Below are 21,178 nucleotides of genomic sequence, written 5' to 3'. Positions count from 1 at the left end.
TATGAGCCCCACTCCCCCATACACCAGAGGACTGCTGGGTCTGGGGTCAGTCAGAGAAGATGCACCTAACCCTCAAGAGACTGGAGGTCCCAGAAAGTTTAAAGGTCTGGTGGGGTTGGTGGGGTGAGGAGATGGGGGTTGGGGGTTGGGACGGGAGGAGGTATGGAAGGTAGAACAGTTGGAAGGTGGACTGGGAGGAGAATAAAATTTAGAGTGTAAATATTAGAAGAAGAAGAAGAAGAAGAAGAAGAAGAAGAAGAAGAAGAAGAAGAAGAAGAAGAAGAAGAAGAAGAAGAAGAAGAAGAGGAAGAAGAAGAAGAAGAAGAAGAAGAAGAAGAAGAAGAAGAAGAAGAAGAAAGAAGAAGAAGAAAGAAGAAGAAGAAGAAAGAAGAAGAAGAAAGAAGAAGAAGAAGAAAGAAGAAGAAGCAGAAGCAGCAGCAGCAGCAGCAGCTTTCCAGGTAACTGATAATCACTGCCTCTTCCAGGCAGCTTGGCTGGTCTGAGCCTTTTCTAGAGTGCTCAGCTTGCCTGAGAATGTCTCTCAGCAGTCCTTACTGTTTGTATATTCTTGATGATAGTTGGACCTAGTAACCCAGTTGTCTTAGTTAAGATTCTATTGCTGGGAAGAGACACCATGACCAACTTATACAAAGGAAATCATTTTATTGGGGCTGGTTTACAGAAGATAAGTCCATTGTCATCATGGTGGGAAACAGGGTGACTTGCAGGTAGACATAGTGCTGAAGAAGAAGAAGTGGGGAGTTCTACATCCAGATCAAAGACAACAAGAAGAGACACACTGGGCCAACCTGAGCATTTGAAACCTCAAAGCCCACCTACATTGAAACACTTCCTCCAACAAGATCACACCACTCCAACAAGGCCACACCTTCTTTTTTTTTTTTTATTAACTTGAGTATTTCTTTTTTTTTTTTTTATTAACTTGAGTATTTCTTATATACATTTCGAGTGTTATTCCCTTTCCCGGTTTCCGGGCAAACATCCCCCTCCCCCCTCCCCTTCCTTATGGGTGTTCTCCTCCCAACCCTCCCCCCATTGCCGCCCTCCCCCCATAGTCTAGTTCACTGGGGGTTCAGTCTTAGCAGGACCCAGGGCTTCCCCTTCCACTGGTGCTCTTACTAGGATATTCATTGCTACCTATGGGGTCAGAGTCCAGGGTCAGTCCATGTATAGTCTTTAGGTAGTGGCTTAGTCCCTGGAAGCTCTGGTTGCTTGACATTGTTGTACTTTTGGGGTCTCGAGCCCCTTCAAGCTCTTCCAGTTCTTTCTCTGATTCCTTCAACGGGGGACCTATTCTCAGTTCAGTGGTTTGCTGCTGGCATTCGCCTCTGTATTTGCTGTATTCTGGCTGTGTCTCTCAGGAGCGATCTACATCCGGCTCCTGTCGGTCTGCACTTCTTTGCTTCATCCATCTTGTCTAATTGGGTGGCTGTATATATATGGGCCACATGTGGGGCAGGCTCTGAATGGGTGTTCCTTCAGTCTCTGTTTTAATCTTTGCCTCTCCCTTCCCTGCCAAGGGTATTCTTTTTCCTCATTTAAAGAAGGAGTGAAGCATTCACATTTTGATCATCCGTCTTCAGTTTCGTTTGTTCTAGGCATCTAGGGTAATTCAAGCATTTGGGCTAATAGCCACTTATCAATGAGTGCATACCATGTATGTCTTTCTGTGATTGGGTTAGCTCACTCAGGATGATATTTTCCAGTTCCAACCATTTGCCTACGAATTTCATAAACTCGTTGTTTTTGATAGCTGAGTAATATTCCATTGTGTAGATGTACCACATTTTCTGTATCCATTCCTCTGTTGAAGGGCATTTGGGTTCTTTCCAGCTTCTGGCTATTATAAATAAGGCTGCGATGAACATAGTGGAGCACGTGTCTCTTTTATATGTTGAGGCATCTTTTGGGTATATGCCCAAGAGAGGTATAGCTGGATCCTCAGGCAGTTCAATGTCCAATTTTCTGAGGAACCTCCAGACTGATTTCCAGAATGGTTTTACCAGTCTGCAATCCCACCAACAATGGAGGAGTGTTCCTCTTTCTCCACATCCTCGCCAGCATCTGCTGTCACCTGAGTTTTTGATCTTAGCCATTCTCACTGGTGTGAGGTGAAATCTCAGGGTTGTTTTGATTTGCATTTCCCTTATGACTAAAGATGTTGAACATTTCTTTAGGTGTTTCTCAGCCATTCGGCATTCCTCAGCTGTGAATTCTTTGTTTAGCTCTGAACACCATTTTTTAATAGGGTTATTTGTTTCCCTGCGGTCTAACTTCTTGAGTTCTTTGTATATTTTGGATATAAGGCCTCTATCTGTTGTAGGATTGGTAAAGATCTTTTCCCAATCTGTTGGTTGCCGTTTTGTCCTAACCACCGTGTCCTTTGCCTTACAGAAGCTTTGCAGTTTTATGAGATCCCATTTGTCGATTCTTGATCTTAGAGCATAAGCCATTGGTGTTTTGTTCAGGAAATTTTTTCCAGTGCCCATGTGTTCCAGATGCTTCCCTAGTTTTTCTTCTATTAGTTTGAGTGTGTCTGGTTTGATGTGGAGGTCCTTGATCCACTTGGACTTAAGCTTTGTACAGGGTGATAAGCATGGATCGATCTGCATTCTTCTACATGTTGCCCTCCAGTTGAACCAGCACCACTTGCTGAAAATGCTATCTTTTTTCCATTGGATGGTTTTGGCTCCTTTGTCAAAAATCAAGTGACTATAGGTGTGTGGGTTCATTTCTGGCTCTTCAATTCTATTCCATTGGTCTATCTGTCTGTCTCTGTACCAATACCATGCAGTTTTTATCACTATTGCTCTGTAATACTGCTTGAGTTCAGGGATAGTGATTCCCCCTGAAGTCCTTTTATTGTTGAGGATAGCTTTAGCTATCCTGGGTTTTTTGTTATTCCAGATGAATTTGCAAATTGTTCTGTCTAACTCTTTGAAGAATTGGATTGGTATTTTGATGGGGATTGCATTGAATCTGTAGATTGCTTTTGGTAAAATGGCCATTTTTACTATATTAATCCTGCCAATCCATGAGCATGGGAGATCTTTCCATCTTCTGAGGTCTTCTTCAATTTCTTTCCTCAGTGTCTTGAAGTTCTTATTGTATAGATCTTTTACTTGCTTGGTTAAAGTCACACCGAGGTACTTTATATTACTTGGGTCTATTATGAAGGGTGTCGTTTCCCTAATTTCTTTCTCGGCTTGTTTCTCTTTTGTATAGAGGAAGGCAACTGATTTATTTGAGTTAATTTTATACCCAGCCACTTTGCTGAAGTTGTTTATCAGCTTTAGTAGTTCTCTGGTGGAACTTTTGGGATCACTTAAATATACTATCATGTCATCTGCAAATAGTGATATTTTGACCTCCTCTTTTCCGATCTGTATCCCCTTGATCTCCTTTTGTTGTCTGATTGCTCTGGCTAGAACCTCAAGAACTATATTGAATAAGTAGGGAGAGAGTGGGCAGCCTTGTCTAGTCCCTGATTTTAGTGGGATTGCTTCAAGTTTCTCTCCATTTAGTTTAATGTTAGCAACTGGTTTGCTGTATATGGCTTTTACTATGTTTAGGTATGGGCCTTGAATTCCTATTCTTTCCAGGACTTTTATCATGAAGGGGTGTTGAATTTTGTCAAATGCTTTCTCAGCATCTAATGAAATGATCATGTGGTTTTGTTCTTTCAGTTTGTTTATATGATGGATCACGTTGATGGTTTTCCGTATATTAAACCATCCCTGCATGCCTGGGATGAAGCCTACTTGATCATGGTGGATGATTGTTTTGATGTGCTCTTGAATTCGGTTTGCCAGAATTTTATTGAGTATTTTTGCGTCGATATTCATAAGGGAAATTGGTCTGAAGTTCTCTTTCTTTCTTGTGTCTTTGTGTGATTTAGGTATAAGAGTAATTGTGGCTTCGTAGAAGGAATTCGGTAGTGCTCCATCTGTTTCAATTTTGTGGAATAGTTTGGATAATATTGGTATGAGGTCTTCTATGAAGGTTTGATAGAATTCTGCACTAAATCCGTCTGGACCTGGGCTCTTTTTGGTTGGGAGACCTTTAATGACTGCTTCTATTTCCTTAGGAGTTATGGGGTTGTTTAACTGGTTTATCTGTTCCTGATTTAACTTCGATACCTGGTATCTGTCTAGGAAATTGTCCATTTCCTGAAGATTTTCAAATTTTGTTGAATATAGGTTTTTATAGTAAGATCTGATGATTTTTTGAATTTCCTCTGAATCTGTAGTTATGTCTCCCTTTTCATTTCTGATTTTGTTAATTTGGACGCACTCTCTGTGTCCTCTCGTTAGTCTGGCTAAGGGTTTATCTATCTTGTTGATTTTCTCAAAGAACCAACTTTTGGTTCTGTTGATTCTTTCTATGGTCCTTTTTGTTTCTACTTGGTTGATTTCAGCTCTGAGTTTGATTATTTCCTGCCTTCTACTCCTCCTGGGTGTATTTGCTTCTTTTTGTTCTAGAGCTTTTAGGTGTGCTGTCAAGCTGCTGACATATGCTCTTTCCTGTTTCTTTCTGCAGGCACTCAGCGCTATGAGTTTTCCTCTTAGCACAGCTTTCATTGTGTCCCATAAGTTTGGGTATGTTGTATCTTCATTTTCATTAAATTCTAAAAAGTTTTTAATTTCTTTCTTTATTTCTTCCTTGACCAGGTTATCATTGAGTAGAGCATTGTTCAATTTCCACGTATATGTGGGCATTCTTCCATTATTGTTATTGAAGACCAGTTTTAGGCCGTGGTGGTCCGATAGCACGCATGGGATCATCTCTATCTTTCTGTACCTGTTGAGGCCCGTTTTTTGACCAATTATATGGTCAATTTTGGAGAAAGTACCATGAGGAGCTGAGAAGAAGGTATATCCTTTTGCTTTAGGATAGAATGTTCTATAAATATCCGTTAAGTCCATTTGGCTCATGACTTCTCTTAGTCTGTCGACATCACTGTTTAATTTCTGTTTCCATGATCTGTCCATTGATGAGAGTGGTGTGTTGAAATCTCCCACTATTATTGTGTGAGGTGCAATGTGTGTTTTGAGCTTTAGTAAGGTTTCTTTTACGTATGTAGGTGCCCTTGTATTTGGGGCATAGATATTTAGGATTGAGAGTTCATCTTGGTGGATTTTTCCTTTGATGAATATGAAGTGTCCTTCCTTATCTTTTTTGATGACTTTTAGTTGGAAATTGATTTTATTTGATATTAGAATGGCTACTCCAGCTTGCTTCTTCTGACCATTTGCTTGGAAAGTTGTTTTCCAGCCTTTCACTCTGAGGTAGTGTCTGTCTTTGTCTCTGAGGTGTGTTTCCTGTAGGCAGCAGAATGCAGGGTCCTCGTTGCGTATCCAGTTTGTTAATCTATGTCTTTTTATTGGGGAGTTGAGGCCATTGATATTGAGAGATATTAAGGAATAGTGATTATTGCTTCCCTTTATATTCATATTTGGATGTGAGGTTATGTTTGTGTGCTTTAATTCTCTTTGTTTTGTTGCCAAGACGATTAGTTTCTTGCTTCTTCTAGGGTATAGCTTGCCTCCTTATGTTGGGCTTTACCATTTATTATCCTTTGTAGTGCTGGATTTGTAGAAAGATATTGTGTAAATTTGGTTTTGTCATGGAATATCTTGGTTTCTCCATCAATGTTAATTGAGAATTTTGCTGGATACAGTAACCTGGGCTGGCATTTGTGTTCTCTTAGGGTCTGTATGACATCAGTCCAGGATCTTCTGGCCTTCATAGTTTCTGGCGAGAAGTCTGGTGTGATTCTGATAGGTCTCCCTTTATATGTTACTTGACCTTTTCCCCTTACTGCTTTTAATATTCTTTCTTTATTTTGTGCGTTTGGTGTTTTGACAATTATGTGACGGGAGGTGTTTCTTTTCTGGTCCAATCTATTTGGAGTTCTGTAGGCTTCTTGTATGTCTATGGGTATCTCTTTTTTTAGGTTAGGGAAGTTTTCTTCTATGATTTTGTTGAAGATATTTACTGGTCCTTTGAGCTGGGAGTCTTCACTCTCTTCTATACCTATTATCCTTAGGTTTGATCTTCTCATTGAGTCCTGGATTTCCTGTATGTTTTGGACCAGTAGCTTTTTCCGCTTTACATTATCTTTGACAGTTGAGTCAATGATTTCTATGGAATCTTCTGCTCCTGAGATTCTCTCTTCCATCTCTTGAATTCTGTTGGTGAGGCTTGTATCCACAGCTCCTTGTCTCTTCTTTTGGTTTTCTATATCCAGGGTTGTTTCCATGTGTTCTTTCTTGATTGCTTCTATTTCCATTTTTAATTCCTTCAACTGTTTGATTGTGTTTTCCTGGAATTCTTTCAGGGATTTTTGCGATTCCTCTCTGTAGGCTTCTACTTGTTCTCTAAGGGAGTTCTTCATGTCTTTCTTGAAGTCCTCCAGCATCATGATCAAATATGATTTTGAAAATAGATCTTGCTTTTCTGGTGTGTTTGGATATTCCATGTTTGTTTTGATGGGAGAATTGGGCTCCGATGGTGCCAAGTAGTCTTGGTTTCTGTTGCTTGGGTTCCTGCGCTTGCCTCTCGCCATCAGATTATCTCTAGTGTTACTTTGTTCTGCTATTTCTGACAGTGGCTAGACTGTCCTATAAGCCTGTGTGACAGGAGTGCTGTAGACCTGTTTTCCTCTCTTTCAGTCAGTTATGGGGACAGAGTGTTCTGCTTTCTGGCGTGTAGTTTTTCCTCTCTACAGGTCTTCAGCTGTTCCTGTGGGCCTGTGTCTTGAGTTCACCAGGCAGCTTTCTTGCAGCAGAAAATTTGGTCTTACCTGTGGTCCCGAGGCTCAGGTTCGCTCGTGGGGTGCTGCCCACGGGCTCTCTGCAGTGGCAGCAACCAGGAAGACCTGTGCCGCCCCTTCCGGGAGCTTCAGTGCACCAGGGTTCCAGATGGTCTTTGGCTTTTTCCTCTGGCGTCCGAGATGTGTGTGCAGGGAGCAGTCACTTCTGGTTTCCCAGGCTTGTCTGCCTCTCTGAAGGTTTAGCTCTCCCTCCCACGGGATTTGGGTGCAGAGAACTGTTTATCTGGTCTGTTTCCTTCAGGTTCCAGTGGTGTCTCAGGCAGGGGTCCTGCCGCTCCTGGGCCCTCCCCCACGGGAGCCCAGAGGCCTTATACAGTTTCCTCTTGGGCCAGGGATGTGGGCAGGGGTGAGCAGAGTTGGTGGTCTCTTCCGCTCTGCAGCCTCAGGAGTGCCCACCTGACCAGGCGGTTGGGTCTCTCTCTCACCGGGTCTGGGAGCAGAGAGCTGCTGCGGGCCGGGATCCGCGGGTGTGGGACTTCCGGTAAACACAGAACGTGCCCGGTCCTAGAGAAATTCTGCTTTCCTGTGTCCCAAGCTCACCAGGCAGCTTTCTTGCAGCAGAAAATTTGGTCTTACCTGTGGTCCCGAGGCTCAGGTTCGCTCGTGGGGTGCTGCCCACGGGCTCTCTGCAGCGGCAGCAACCAGGAAGACCTGTGCCGCCCCTTCCGGGAGCTTCAGTGCACCAGGGTTCCAGATGGTCTTTGGCTTTTTCCTGTGTGCAGAGAGCAGTCACTTCTGGTTTCCCAGGCTTGTCTGCCTCTCTGAAGGTTTAGCTCTCCCTCCCACGGGATTTGGGTGCAGAGAACTGTTTATCCGGTCTGTTTCTTTCAGGTTCCGGCTGTGTCTCAGGCACAGGGGTCCTGCCGCTCCTGGGCCCTCCCCCACGGGAGCCTTGAGTATTTCTTATATACATTTCGAGTGTTATTCCCTTTCCCGGTATCCGGGCAAACATCCCCCTCCCCCCTCCCCTTCCTTATGGGTGTTCCCCTCCCGACCCTCCCCCCATTGCCGCCCTCCCCCCACCAGTCTAGTTCACTGGGGGTTCAGTCTTAGCAGGACCCAGGGCTTCTCCTTCCACTGGTGCTCTTACTAGGATATTCATTGCTACCTATGAGGTCAGAGTCCAGGGTCAGTCCATGTATAGTCTTTAGGTAGTGGCTTAGTCCCTGGAAGCTCTGGTTGCTTAGCATTGTTGTACATATGGGGTCTCGAGCCCCCTCAAGATCTTCCAGTTCTTTCTCTGATTCCTTCAACGGGGGTCCTATTCTCAGTTCAGTGGTTTGCTGCTGGCATTCGCCTCTGTATTTGCTGTATTCTGGCTGTGTCTCTCAGGAGCGAACTACATCCGGCTCCTGTCGGTCTGCACTTCTTTGCTTCATCCATCTTGTCTAATTGGGTGGCTGTATATGTATGGGCCACATGTGGGGCAGGCTCTGAATGGGTGTTCCTTCAGTCTCTGTTTTAATCTTTGCCTCTCTCTTCCCTGCCAAGGGTATTCTTGTTCCCCTTTTAAAGAAGGAGTGAAGCATTCACATTTTGAACATCCGTCTTGAGTTTTGTTTGTTCTAGGCATCTAGGGTAATTCAAGCATTTGGGCTAATAGCCACTTATCAGTGAGTGCATACCATGTATGTCTTTCTGTGATTGGGTTAGCTCACTCAGGATGATGTTTTCCAGTTCCAACCATTTGCCTACGAATTTCATAAAGTCGTTGTTTTTGATAGCTGAGTAATATTCCATTGTGTAGATGTACCACATTTTCTGTATCCATTCCTCTGTTGAAGGGCTTCTGGGTTCTTTCCAGCTTCTGGCTATTATAAATAAGGCTGCGATGAACATAGTGGAGCACGTGTCTTTTTTATATGTTGGGGCATCTTTTGGGTATATGCCCAAGAGAGGTATAGCTGGATCCTCAGGCAGTTCAATGTCCAATTTTCTGAGGATCCTCCAGACTGATTTCCAGAATAGTTGTACCAGTTTGCAATCCCACCAACAATGGAGGAGTGTTCCTCTTTCTCCACATCCTCGCCAGCATCTGTTGTCCCCTGAGTTTTTGATCATAGCCATTCTCACTGGTGTGAGGTGAAATCTCAGGGTTGTTTTGATTTGCATTTCCCTTATGACTAAAGATGTTGAACATTTCTTTAGGTGTTTCTCAGCCATTTGGCATTCCTCAGCTGTGAATTCTTTGTTTAGCTCTGAACCCCATTTTTTAATAGGGTTATTTGTTTCCCTGCGGTCTAACTTCTTGAGTTCTTTGTATATTTTGGATATAAGGCCTCTATCTGTTGTAGGATTGGTAAAGATCTTTTCCCAATCTGTTGGTTGCCGTTTTGTCCTAACCACAGTGTCCTTTGCCTTACAGAAGCTTTGCAGTTTTATGAGATCCCATTTGTCGATTCTTGATCTTAGAGAGTAAAGGGCCACACCTTCTAAGAGGGCCTATGGGGGGGTCATTTTCATTAAAACAAGCACATTGATCAATTTCAGGGACTTCCTGAAGCCTTTGAATTAATTATTTCCTAAGCTTTGGGAATGTCCTGATTAGTTTTGTTTTTTTTTTTTCAATTTGACACAAGTAAGTCATTTGGGAAGAGGGAACCTAACTTAAGAAAATGTTCTCAACAGATTGGCCTGTGGACATGCCCCAGGGGCATTTCCTTGGTCAATGATTAATGTGGGAGGGTTCACATTGATGTGGTCCTCCTGGTCTTTTAGTCCTGGCTTATAAGAAAGCAGTTTGGCGTTGGGGATTTAGCTCAGTGGTAGAGCGCTTGCCTAGGAAGCGCAAGGCCTTGGGTTCGGTCCCCAGCTCTGAAAAAAAGAACAACAACAACAAAAAAAAAGAAAGAAAGAAAGAAAGCAGGCTGAGCAAGCCATAGGCACTAAGCAGCATTCTTCCAAGGCCTCTGCTTCACTTCCTCCCTCCAGATTCATACCTTCAGTTCCTGCCCTGACTTCCACATATGACCTACAGAATGGAATGTTTAATTTTCCCTTAGAATAGTCTGTGTCTTACTTAAGAAGTGTCCCTCTGGGCTGGAGAGATGGCTCAGCTGTTAAAGGCTAGGCTCACAACCAAAAATATAAGAAGTGTTCCTCCAAGACAGAATGTGTTTATCTTGGAGGAGATTGATATACAACAGCATGAAAACATGGAGAACAAATCCACCCAGCATAAGAAACAATTACTGGCCCCTGTGCTTAGCCGTTGCTAACAGCATCTGAATGAGAGTTTTTGGGAGAAATGTGTCTTAGCTGGTGAATGTCCAAACGTCAGGGTTGTGTTTGTGGCTGCTGTGATTTGGAGTTGTTGGTGTTGTTCTGTGGTAGAACATCGCCCCCTGGTGATCATGAAGTGTATGTGCCGAACCATACAGTACAAATGAGCAAGCAGTTATTACTCCTAAGGGCCTGCTTTTGTAGAAGTGCTTGGCACCTGTCTCAGAAGCATGTGGGTTAGTTCCACTATCTGTGGGCAACCACAATCCAACTATCTTATAAAGAGAAATCCCCTTTTTATTTTCTAAAACTTCCCACATCTGTTCTACCCACATATTTGACCTAGCTTGACCCCCAGGTTCCTCCTAAAGAGACAGACCACATAGCAAGTGTGAACTTGCTAAGAGAATAGTTATCTTGAAAACCATGAATATGAACTTCTTTCTTCTTAATGTTTATTTATTTTGATTTTACGTTTATGGGTGTTTTGCCGACATTAGGTCCCCTGGAACTGGAGTTACAGAGGATTGTGAGCTGTTATGTGGGTGTTAGAAATACAACCTTACAGGGCAGCAAGTGCTGTCAACTGCCGAGCCATCTCTCAGCCTTCTGAAGGTTAATTTCTTGAAAGTGGCTTTGCTTGACTACAATGTAGTATCTGCTTAATTCATTTGCAGGCAGGTTTCCCCCCTTTAAATAAATGTTTAATATTAATCACCTTAACATAGGTGAGGGTGCAAGAATAAGAAAGAAATAAAAAAAGGTTTCATTATCACCAAACTCTGTCTTAATCTCTGCTATCCTACAGAGTGTGTCTTTCTCGGAAGCCAAGCTTCATCGAGCCACAGACACCAACCTTAGGAATTCAGAACCCAGCAGAGCCCAGAAGTCCCACTCAGAGATCTGGACCTGACTTCTGTGAAGTGACTTGAGTGTGAACCAGAAGCCCTCAAATTCTGGCTTCATACAGATGACCAATCAGACATAATGTTACAAGATGCACATCTTAATAAATATGTTCATGCATTTTTAGGGATATAAGTTAATGAAATAGTTTTGTCTCGATGGGACATTTGTCATTAAAGGTCTAGGGGCCTCCTCTGTGATTGGCAGACTCAATAATCCTTAAAGAATTTACAGAGGAAAAGCAGTACTTTAGAAGAAGTCATTAGTTTGGCTGAACATACAAAATTCACTGAGAACCCACAGACCACAGAGCAAAATGTCTTAATACTGAATATTTTAATACCAGAAAAGGCAGGTTTTGTGAGGAGCATATGCCTACCTTTGAGCTCATCATAGACTGACTGGACAGGGTTGTGTTTATGGCTATGGATAGTCAGGAGGGCACAGTTTAAACTCAGCTATTCCATCCCCTCCATTTCTTAGCTGGAAACAAATGAGTAATTTCCCCCCTAATCCCAGAGGCTGAGACACGTGGAGCTCATCAAGAGGACCTACTGTGTGCACAAGTGCTTGATTGTTAACATAAAGGAGAGAGCACGTCTTTCATAGAAGATAGCTCCCTGATGATGTGCTGTGGTGAATAGATACATACTTTCTAAAGCAGCTGGAGAGGAATTTTCATGCTGTAGAGAATTCAATTTTCAGATATGAAAATTGAGCAAACCCCCAGCAATTGCCAGGTGTCAATCATGCAGCCAGGTGGATGCCCCATGGAAGCCATCCGGGATCTGAAATGCATGACATAGGTGGTTCTGGGTGCCAGCTTAATGATGCAACCTTTTCATTCCATCAGCCCTGTTTCTAGCAGAGAAAAAAAGCAAAACCTATATGGACAGGACATGATGTCTTCTGTTTGGCCTTAGTGTTAGAGAGAAAGTAATACTTAAATGTAGGCTTATTTTGATTTTTTACATCTTTCACTTCTAGGAAGATAAATACTTCTTACTGTTATAGGGGTGGATCCATTCATGTGACTTTGTATCTCTACTCACACTTCTGATGGGAAGACAGTAAGGGTGAGTGCTAGTCACAGAAAGAGAAGGGGTTTATATTTTTGATTATGTGGAAAAACTAAACCATAATAATTGATGCATCCAAACAATGGTCCCTTTCCCTGTCCAGTCTATGATGAGCTCAGAGGTAGGCATCAGTTGGCTAGACGAAACCAACAAGTTCCTAAAACATTGGAGTCCTTTTCAGTTTTTACATTTCTTGATTTATTGCCAGTTCCCCACCACCCTTTTGCCTTTGACGTTACATGAGAAGTTTGTAAGTTAAAATCATTTCTGAAGATTTGTTGATACAATTCAGTGGTCTAAATGTGGTTTGGGCAAGGTAAATCTTAACTGTAGGGCAGACATAGAAAGTGGACTTGCTTTGCACCCTGCAGTTCCTTTCAGGTGCACAGGGAGATGATGCAGTCATCAATACAGAGTTGTGGAGTTTCCACAGCACCAGCTGAACAGGACTATCTGTGTTTTCAGAGTTTGGACTCCCTCTAGGAGTCTAAAACCCAAAACAAGATAGAAGGAAGGCAAAGTGTTCCTGCTCACAAATTGGAAACCCTCTTCCAACTTCACACTAAGTGGAGCTTCATCCCAAAGTTCTTGTTGCTGTCCATCCCAGTTGTTCTTACGTGCAGAGACTCAGGTGAATACCCATTGGCTTGTTTGGGAATTCCTACTGTGGCTGAAAACCTGGGCTTGTTCTTGCTGACTGAGTTGCAAGTCTTCCTTCCCCTGCTTTGTTTGCACAGATCCACTAATTCCCAGTGCGTAAACATAAACATAACCACAGAGTTATAAAAATCCTTCTTTCTGTTGTGACTTCTGGTTTACTTCTTAGAAAGGCAGAGGTGGAGGAGAAAGGACTGAAAGAGGAACTTGAACCTGTGCCTGGAGATGATAGGAGCTGGATTTGGATTCTACACTCCATCAGGAGTGGCTCTAGCTCTTGGAAAAGGAAGAAACGTCTGTGGTCTTGGAACTTCATTGGATTCATTCTTCTTAAATCTCCGTTTGCCATAGATGGCCATGGCAATTAAAACCCCTAATGCTAGGATAACCACAACTGTGATTCCAGCAGTTGATCCTCCTGAGAGCCCACCAGTGTTTGATGGCTCCTCTAGACTCCATTGCAGGGTATAGGGGTCCTTAACCCAGGATTTGGCATTCTCACTACTTATCACATCAACTGGGTCAGTGGAAAACTCACTCATAGGTAGCTGAGTGTAAGGTGGGAGCCTAGCAGGAGCCAGAGATGCTTTTGTAAAGATTCCAGCCTTGACACAGTAGGACACTTGGCATCCATCAATGATCACAGCTAGCTGTTGACTGAAGCCCCCAGGACACTTTTGCTGAAATGATTTCTCTAAGTCTCCAGATGTGGAAGAATTATACAGGGGGTTCCCTTGTGTGCAGCTAAAGAACCCACCAAAGGGGATTGAAAATTTGGGCCCCAATTCATGATCCAGAGAAACACATACCTTGAGGTTCTCAAACAGCTTCAGAGGAAAGTAACTGGTTGGGCATGAATGTGCATTTGTCGTTGGGTTGATGCTCTTGTCAGTGAAGACTCCTCCAAAGAGAAGTCCTGAGTTGTCCGGTACTTGGCTACTGGCCACACACCAATAAGCTTTAACTTCAGCCTTGGCCACTCGGAACACATCTTTACACTCCAGATTGCAGAATATCTTGAGGATACATTTATTTCTACATTCCTTTTCTACATAACCCTTCTCATGGGTCTGAGACAGCAGATGGACGGGGGTATAGCCAGAAGGACAAGAGAAATAACCAGTAAGTGGATTCTTCTGACGGAAATCTTGGCACATGTCCTCGTGACCATGCCCTGATATTTGAACACACAACTGATAAACCCCTCCAAAGGGAGAGTTGACTACTTTACCATCACAAGAGCCATCATCTGTATTGGCCTGAAAATCGAAGTTGGGGGAGTTGATATTTGTGCAGCCTGGGTACGTGTTAAAGTTGTAATAGCTTTTCGCAGCAGTTTCCACTGTCTTCGCCAGCTGCTCCACCAAGTGGTGTGGAAAACCAGGCAGCTTTTCAGGCTTGATAAAGAAATGCAGGGGCAAACCAGCACGGTCCACTGCCACTAGGTGGTTAAGGATGCCATTCTGCCAGGTTTCAATGGTCATCCCTGGGTAGAAGGGAATCCCTCCAATGCTTTGCACCCTAGAATCAGTTCTGTTTTCAAGATAGCCTGTGGCCAAGTGATTTTGATAGCCAAAGCCTGCCTCTATTTTGAAGTCCAAAACCTTTGCGAAGGTAAATCCAGCAGATGCAGTCACAGCAAAACGGTTTCCCTTATTGTTCTTAAGGAAGGAGGACTTGATGTGATCCTCCTGAACCAGTGCAGCCCCAGCATCCACACTGGTGATTATGTGTGTGCCATAATTGAGGACCAAGAGTTCTGCCAGGTAGGTGGCCATCTTCGTCTGGTTTTTCTCTAAACGGTAACAGATTTCCATGAGCTCCTTCTTAAACCCCAAGTTAAGCTCTGCATTTGGGTCGGTTTTCACCGTGTAGAACAAATTTCTCACCTGCACTCGTGTAGTTACAGCATGGTCTCTCACTTGACGGGTCTTTATCCTTTGGAACTCAGTAGAGAACTTGCCGTTGACTTTAGGACGATAATCGAGATTCAAGTTGATGGAAAATGAGGTGGTGCTTCGGTAATTCTCCCAAGATTCCAGGATTTCTGAGTTCAACTCCAGGTTGCTCTCTTTGTGAGGAATAGTGAAGACTTGATCAGGGATGATGTACAGTCCATCTTCTGTGGTTTTACACTTGGTGTATGTCAAGTCCATCACTTGTCCCATGTCCATATTCCTCAGGTTATCCCAGCCTCCTCCAGGTAGCACTTCCAAAACAGGTAGATGCAAAGCATTCTGGCACTTTCGAAAACCGTCCTCATAGATCTCTTCAAGTGCCTTCTCTACTTCAGCATATGCCACTGTGATCCAGATGAAGACTGTAACCATGAAGCTGTTCATGGTGCAGATAGTCTCAGCCACACACCAGTCCTGAATATCCAACAGAGAGCCTGGGGTAAACAGAAAGATGGGAAAGAAAGCAGCTTCTTAAATAGAAAATTTAACAATTCTCTAAAACCATAAATTGCTTTTCAGGCTATGCTAACTGCAAAATAGGCAAATGAGAGTTGCTTATAATATTTAAGACCGCTAGGACATGCAATAAATTATAGTATACCACATTCCTGAATACTCTCCACAAGTCACTCCCCTGTTTTCTTCACACCAACTGTTTACTCTGCAACAGTGATGAGTTCTCAGAAAAAGCAAATCCCACATCTCACCTCTTCTCTACCTCAAGAGCCTTCTGTGGTGTTTTGTTCACGTTCTTGACTTGTTCCAATCTTGGCTCACTGTTCTGTTCTCTTGTCAGTCTTCAGTGCCAGATTCATTTGCTGAAAATGAAGAGGCTGTAGCGACATCTGCCCTTCTTGACATGCTTTTATCGCCACCAGATACAAGGTATTTCTACCTCATGGACAAGCCTTAGATTTCTCATTGGCTCACTAAGGTTGGAGGCTGTCCTTACAGTAGAAAGGATGTGGAGTAGCACTCACGCACGCTTTATGATGTCTCATTGCTACTCAGCCCTCGTGTCCTGGTGTGGAGATGATATTATCTGGGGCTGAGATAAAGAATGAAGATAATTCTGTTTGCAGTGTGCTGGGACACCACACTTGTCCTAAGCATTTCATAGGAGAGTGAGGGACTTTACAAAGCTGGTTTGGTTTTTTTGTTTGTTTGTTTTAGACAGAAATGGAAGAAAAAAGCACGTTATGATCTCAAATTTAATTTATCAAAAATATGTAGTGACCAAGAATGTTGCATAGCAGGGCAGTAGTTGGCTCTTAACTTTCCTATTCTTCCTTTCCACCGATGATTTCCTCTGGTCTCTTGCATGGAGTTACGTGTCCAAGTACATACGCTTTCAGGCTCATCATCTGGGGTGAGTAAGTGCCTGGGGTTACACACTAACCGATCTCTGACCCCAAGCACAGAGAAGCAATTCTCCCCCCAAAAAAGGTATGAACCTGGGATGCTAAAGGGCACTTTCACTTCCTTTAACAAGCCGGAAGCCATATCTAGTTGACTATGTACAAGCTTCTGACAGTGTATCACAAGGAGCCATGACTCATGTGTAACGTTTATCCTGTGCAGGCTGGGAACAGGATTAGATATTTCCAATCCCTATATTTCATCATCCATCTGGGATGGTGACATGGGCCAGGATCATCCCATTTCATGTTATCTGCAGGAGTCTAAGTGGCATATCTGACACCTAGCACAAAAAGCAGGAAGTTAGGACTTCTGCAGTCTGTGGATTAAACTCCAATTGAGGATATGGATGACATAACAGTGAGACAGTGCTATTTTCTCTTCTCAGTGGCTGACTCCTAATGTTCTGGGACTTCCTGGCCCACTCCTTCCTCTAAGGGGGAGTTAGTTCTCTTACCAAGACTGTCTGTCTACTAAAAGAAAAATCCAGTGGATTTGCAATTGTGGAGGATAGAAAAAGAAAGCCAATGGGAAATGCTTCTGTGTAGTCATACCAAAACTAGACCAACTTCTAGAAGTTGGCAGATGTCATGCCAACACCTCCAGTGAATAAACTTGGGACAATTGGATGGCAGCTGTCAAGAAGAGGTAATGGGCAGGAATCTCTATTAATAGCAAAGTAAAGTAAAATTTAAAAAAACAACAAAACAAAACAAAAACAAACAAACAGAATATGAAGAGCCCATCCTGGATGGATTTGCCTGGTCTAGGGAGCTAACTCTCCTTTCCTACTATGAGTATAACCAGAGCTATGGCCTATGACAGAGGGCATTAGCACACTCACTATAACAGTCACTTTAAAGAGAAAAGAACAGAAAGGTTACAGTCAATAGTAGAAAATACTCTGAATCCCTTTCTACTCAGCCCTCTACCATGGAGCAAGACGCCATTTTAAAAAGAGCCAGGCTGATTCATGGCTTGGCAGCCTCAGACTATATGTAAAGGATACTCGGGAAACCCAGACCAAGTTTTGCCAGAGTTATAAGATAAAGTGTAGTCAGTAGAATTACTCCAGACCACAGGAAGGAACTTTCTATCAAAACTGCATCAGTGACTGTGTTCAGTGAGGAGGAAACTTAGGTCTGCAGGGCAACAGATTCAGACTCTAAGTGTCACCGTGCCAAGCACTAGGCAGCTGCCTAGGGACTAGGTCAGCATTTTTTAGCAAATCTGTGAGTCCTTGCAAGTACTCAGAAGCCCTGAAGCACAACCTATCAGTGTGACCAACTTCAAGGTGTGACTGATGGAAAAGATCTCTATGACATGACTTCAAAGGAGGATAGCCAGAGTTGGAGCCAACATTCACAAGCAGACTCCTGAACAGCATCCACAAACAGACTGTCCAAAGGGATGGCCATCATCTGTGAGAGAATCCATGAAAGACTGTCCAATAATGGGACCAACATCTGTGATCTAACTTTGCAAAGGTCTCCTCAGGGAGGTGATAGGCATCTGAAATTCTGGGAATGTTGGAAGTCAAGGATAGGACACAATGGTGTATATTGTAATATTGCTCGATGACTACTACATCTAAATAGTCACTGATTTTGTCCTGAACTCCTTTTATTTAGTTGCCTTCACGTTTTAATTGGCACATAGAAACTACAGATTTTATGATATATTTTATGTTAATTTGATGCATATACATATAACAGTGTATTAACATTTCATTCTTTCAAAATACACCATTGCTTTGTGTTGAGGGCTTTCAATAAAAGGGATTGACTCAAATGTACTGTAAAGAAGCAGAACTTCCTTCTATGTGATTTATTATCTAACTTCCTTCATTTATCTTTCCCTCTTCCCTTCCTATCTTCTAACAACCTCCACAATTCTCTTTACTTGGATTCTCTGCACGAGCAGCAAGCACGGGTAACACCTGAGCCATCTAGCCGATCCTGAATTTTTAACAAAGGAATTTGTGTGTATGTTATAGAATTGAAACTAAAAAAGCTGTATACAATGCTGGTGCATCATAAGCTTCCAATAAGCATTTGTCCCCTTCCTTTGGTTTTACATTTCTAAATTACCTACCAGGTAAACTTAGATTTATTTTTTTATTAAACAGATACTTAATAAGCACATAATTTGTGGAAGGATCTGCCCAGTGCTTTGGAAGAAGAGTAGAGAAGAGCTTGGGCATAGATTCTAACAGCCTAGGAAAAGGCAGTCAGGAAAAATACATAGTGTCAGATGGAGATGGGTGGTTCCTATAGTACTTTATCTAAGGTCATATTTCTGTAGTGATTTCCAGGTCTGTAGGACTCTAGGATCAAGAAAGGCTTGATTAAATCATCTCCTCCCATAGAAATTGCCAGTGATTCAGTTAGTCATAGAAAGTATCAAACGAGAACACTGTTAAATGCAAGAGTAGCAAATCAGAATATTGATAACCAGGACAATATGAGTTACAGTTAGATGCCATAACTTATCTTGGTCTATATATACAGTCATTAAAGAAACAAGACTTCATTTACCATTTACTGTGGAATTATCTTGAAAAATACAGTTAAAGATAACTTTAATGACACATTCCGTTCTCCAGCAAACTCTCTGATGTAGATATCTTCTTCTCAGATCATGCTCAGGAATGAGGATACACACTAGGAGCCATACACGGTCCAGAGTAAAACCTGACCTAGTGAACAGATACAAAATCAGAGTGTCTCATGGAAGTTTTCTCTTCCAGTTGATCATACTTGAGTCATACATCTCATGAGGAGATTTCAGGCCTGGACCTCATGTAACTCTATTTCCAGGTACATCCAAACTTTTGATATTCTAACATGGCACCATCTACAAAACTCATGATTGAGAACACAATTGAATTTTTAAAAATTTTTCCAAAAATATTTTATAAGGTTTAGGTAAGTTTGCAATTTTGCATTGGGTCATATTGATTACTATCTTTGGCTACAAGTAACCCCTAGACAGAGTTGGAATTCTGAGTGTAGGACCTCTCATATGTTCTATCCTTGCTTTCTTCTCATCATTACCTTGCAGATATAAAACTTGGTGGTCTTGGCTCCTTGTATCTGGCCTCCATGACCTTTATGACTGCACACTGTTACCTTCTACTCTTCCTAAACAAGTTTACAGGTGCCCACCTACTTTCCTGCCTCTGAGTCATCATTCTTGAAATCATGCCTGTGGGAACTCTTGAGTTCCTAATCCAAAGATAATATTTCTAGTTAGCACTAACCTTGGTAGTAATCCAAGACAAGGGAACAGACAATATACTCCAAGGGTAAGAGAACTGGCAAGAACAATGCTTTATTGTAATGAAGACATCAATGAATGACATGTCCCTATTACTAGACTTTGACTCATGTCCCTACAACATGGTATTTTGAATTTAGCACCTGATAGTCTATGGTAGATAAATATCATCAAAAACATATGTATTTTATCTTACAAGTGACCAAATTTAAAGTCTAACACCAGCCTAAAAAGTAAAGTGAAAAAAAATATTCATTAAGCACAATTGTCTGGTAGGTATGTCTGTTGAGGAGCAGGTAGGAGGTCTTGCTTGAAATAGCTTCTTTAACTTACTACCGATTTTCTGAAGCACACTATTATTTTATTATTTACATTTAACAAAAGGCTTAAGTTGGTTTTTGGTTTTTTTTTTCTTTCACTAAGGAACTACATAGCACAGAGACAGGACATCTGCTTCTTCCTCTTCTTGAGTTTCTTCAATGCTTCTCTGATCTCCTTGTTTCTCAAACTATATATGATCGGGTTCAACATGGGAATCACTGCCCCATAGAACATGGACACCACCTTATTTTTGTCCTGTGAGTATCCAACATTAGAATGAAGGTATGAGAAGAGACCAGAGCCATAAAAAAGGATCACTGTAGTCAGATGAGAGGCACAGGTGTTGAAAGCCTTCATCTGCCCACGGGTTGAATGAATCCTCATGACAGCAGCAATGATGTAGCTATAAGAGACCAAGACAACCAGCGCTGATGCCCCACCAACCACACACACAACCAGGAAGTTCACTACTTGGCTGAAAAAAGTGCTGGAGCAAGACAAGGACATCAGGGGTGGCAAGTCACAGAAAAAATGATTAATGACCCGAGAGCCACAGAAATGAAGCTGGAATATGGAGCTGGTTTGGATCAAGCCAGTGAGGAACCCTCCTGTGTATACTGTGATGGCCATCCTTACACGGATGGTGGGTGACATGAGGGATGGATAAAGTAGAGGGTTGGAGATAGCAGCGTATCTGTCATATGCCATGGCTGCCAGGAGACAGCACTCAGTGCCTCCCATTCCAATAAAGAAGAAAAGCTGTATAGCACAGCCTATGAAAGAGATGGACTTCTGCTCCCTAAAAAAGTCACAGAGCATCTTAGGGGCTATGGTGGAGGTATATGAGACATCAATAAAGGACAGATTACTAAGGAAGAAGTACATGGGGGAGTGGAGGTGTGAGTCCATTCTGATCAGGACAATGAGGCCCAAGTTTCCAGTCAAGGTCACCAGGTAGATCCCCAGAAACAACACGAAGAGGACAATCTGCAGCTGTGGATGCTCTAAAAATCCCAAAAGGATGAAATTAGTCACCATGCTAATGTTTCTTCCCACAGCCATCTATCAGCTACAGAGTCGTCGAAGGCCCAGAGGTAGATTCCTGGGGGCAAGAAAAATCCAAGTGAAGATACTTCTGCTTTCTCAAAGAATAAGAGACTCCTATAACCAGAAGACATCCCAAAAGATGAGCATCCTATGTCTCGTGCAGGATTCCCCTCCATAATGTGTGGAGGTCATTATCATATTTTTCCATCTTTATTAAATGCCAGCAGCAAATCATTATCATATTTATCTGATGAACTTGTTAGTGTAAACGCATATCAAGATAACAGTCTTTGCAGTATTACAATGATCACAATAATACTGGAGTAACTTATTAGTGGTATTTGGCCTAGCAATATCTCTCTTTTTTAAGTTGCTCTAACTATTGACATTAGACATGTATCTCTTTTTTTTCTAAAATTTTTATTTATTTAATG

The 21,178-nt window shown here is 42.4% G+C and overlaps 2 protein-coding genes across 2 annotated transcripts; both read right to left on the bottom strand.

Moving 5' to 3' along the window:
• Positions 1–12,237: 12,237 nt before the first annotated feature.
• Positions 12,238–15,518, bottom strand: Pfpl (pore forming protein-like). Its single transcript, NM_001401853.1, is given in 2 exon segments — positions 12,238–15,112; positions 15,397–15,518. A coding segment is annotated over 1 exon segment (2,094 nt). The 5' UTR covers positions 15,063–15,112; positions 15,397–15,518; the 3' UTR covers positions 12,238–12,968.
• Positions 15,519–19,802: 4,284 nt separating this feature from the next.
• Positions 19,803–20,759, bottom strand: Or5a3 (olfactory receptor family 5 subfamily A member 3). Its single transcript, NM_001000507.1, has one exon. The coding sequence runs from the start codon at positions 20,757–20,759 to the stop codon at positions 19,803–19,805; it is 957 nt and encodes a 318-aa protein (NP_001000507.1).
• Positions 20,760–21,178: the final 419 nt, after the last annotated feature.

This window comes from Rattus norvegicus, chromosome 1 (assembly GCF_021556685.1).
Source record: "Rattus norvegicus strain SHRSP/BbbUtx chromosome 1, alternate assembly SHRSP_T2T, whole genome shotgun sequence".
Taxonomy (NCBI): Eukaryota; Metazoa; Chordata; class Mammalia; order Rodentia; family Muridae; genus Rattus; species Rattus norvegicus.
The sequence above is the reverse complement of the archived record's forward strand: the minus strand, read 5'-3'. Positions and strand labels throughout refer to the sequence as shown.

Excerpts from the sequence above, each read along its gene's own strand:
- Or5a3 (NM_001000507.1), bottom strand. The coding sequence starts at position 20,759 with ATGGCTGTGGGAAGAAACATTAGCATGGTGACTAATTTCATCCTTTTG.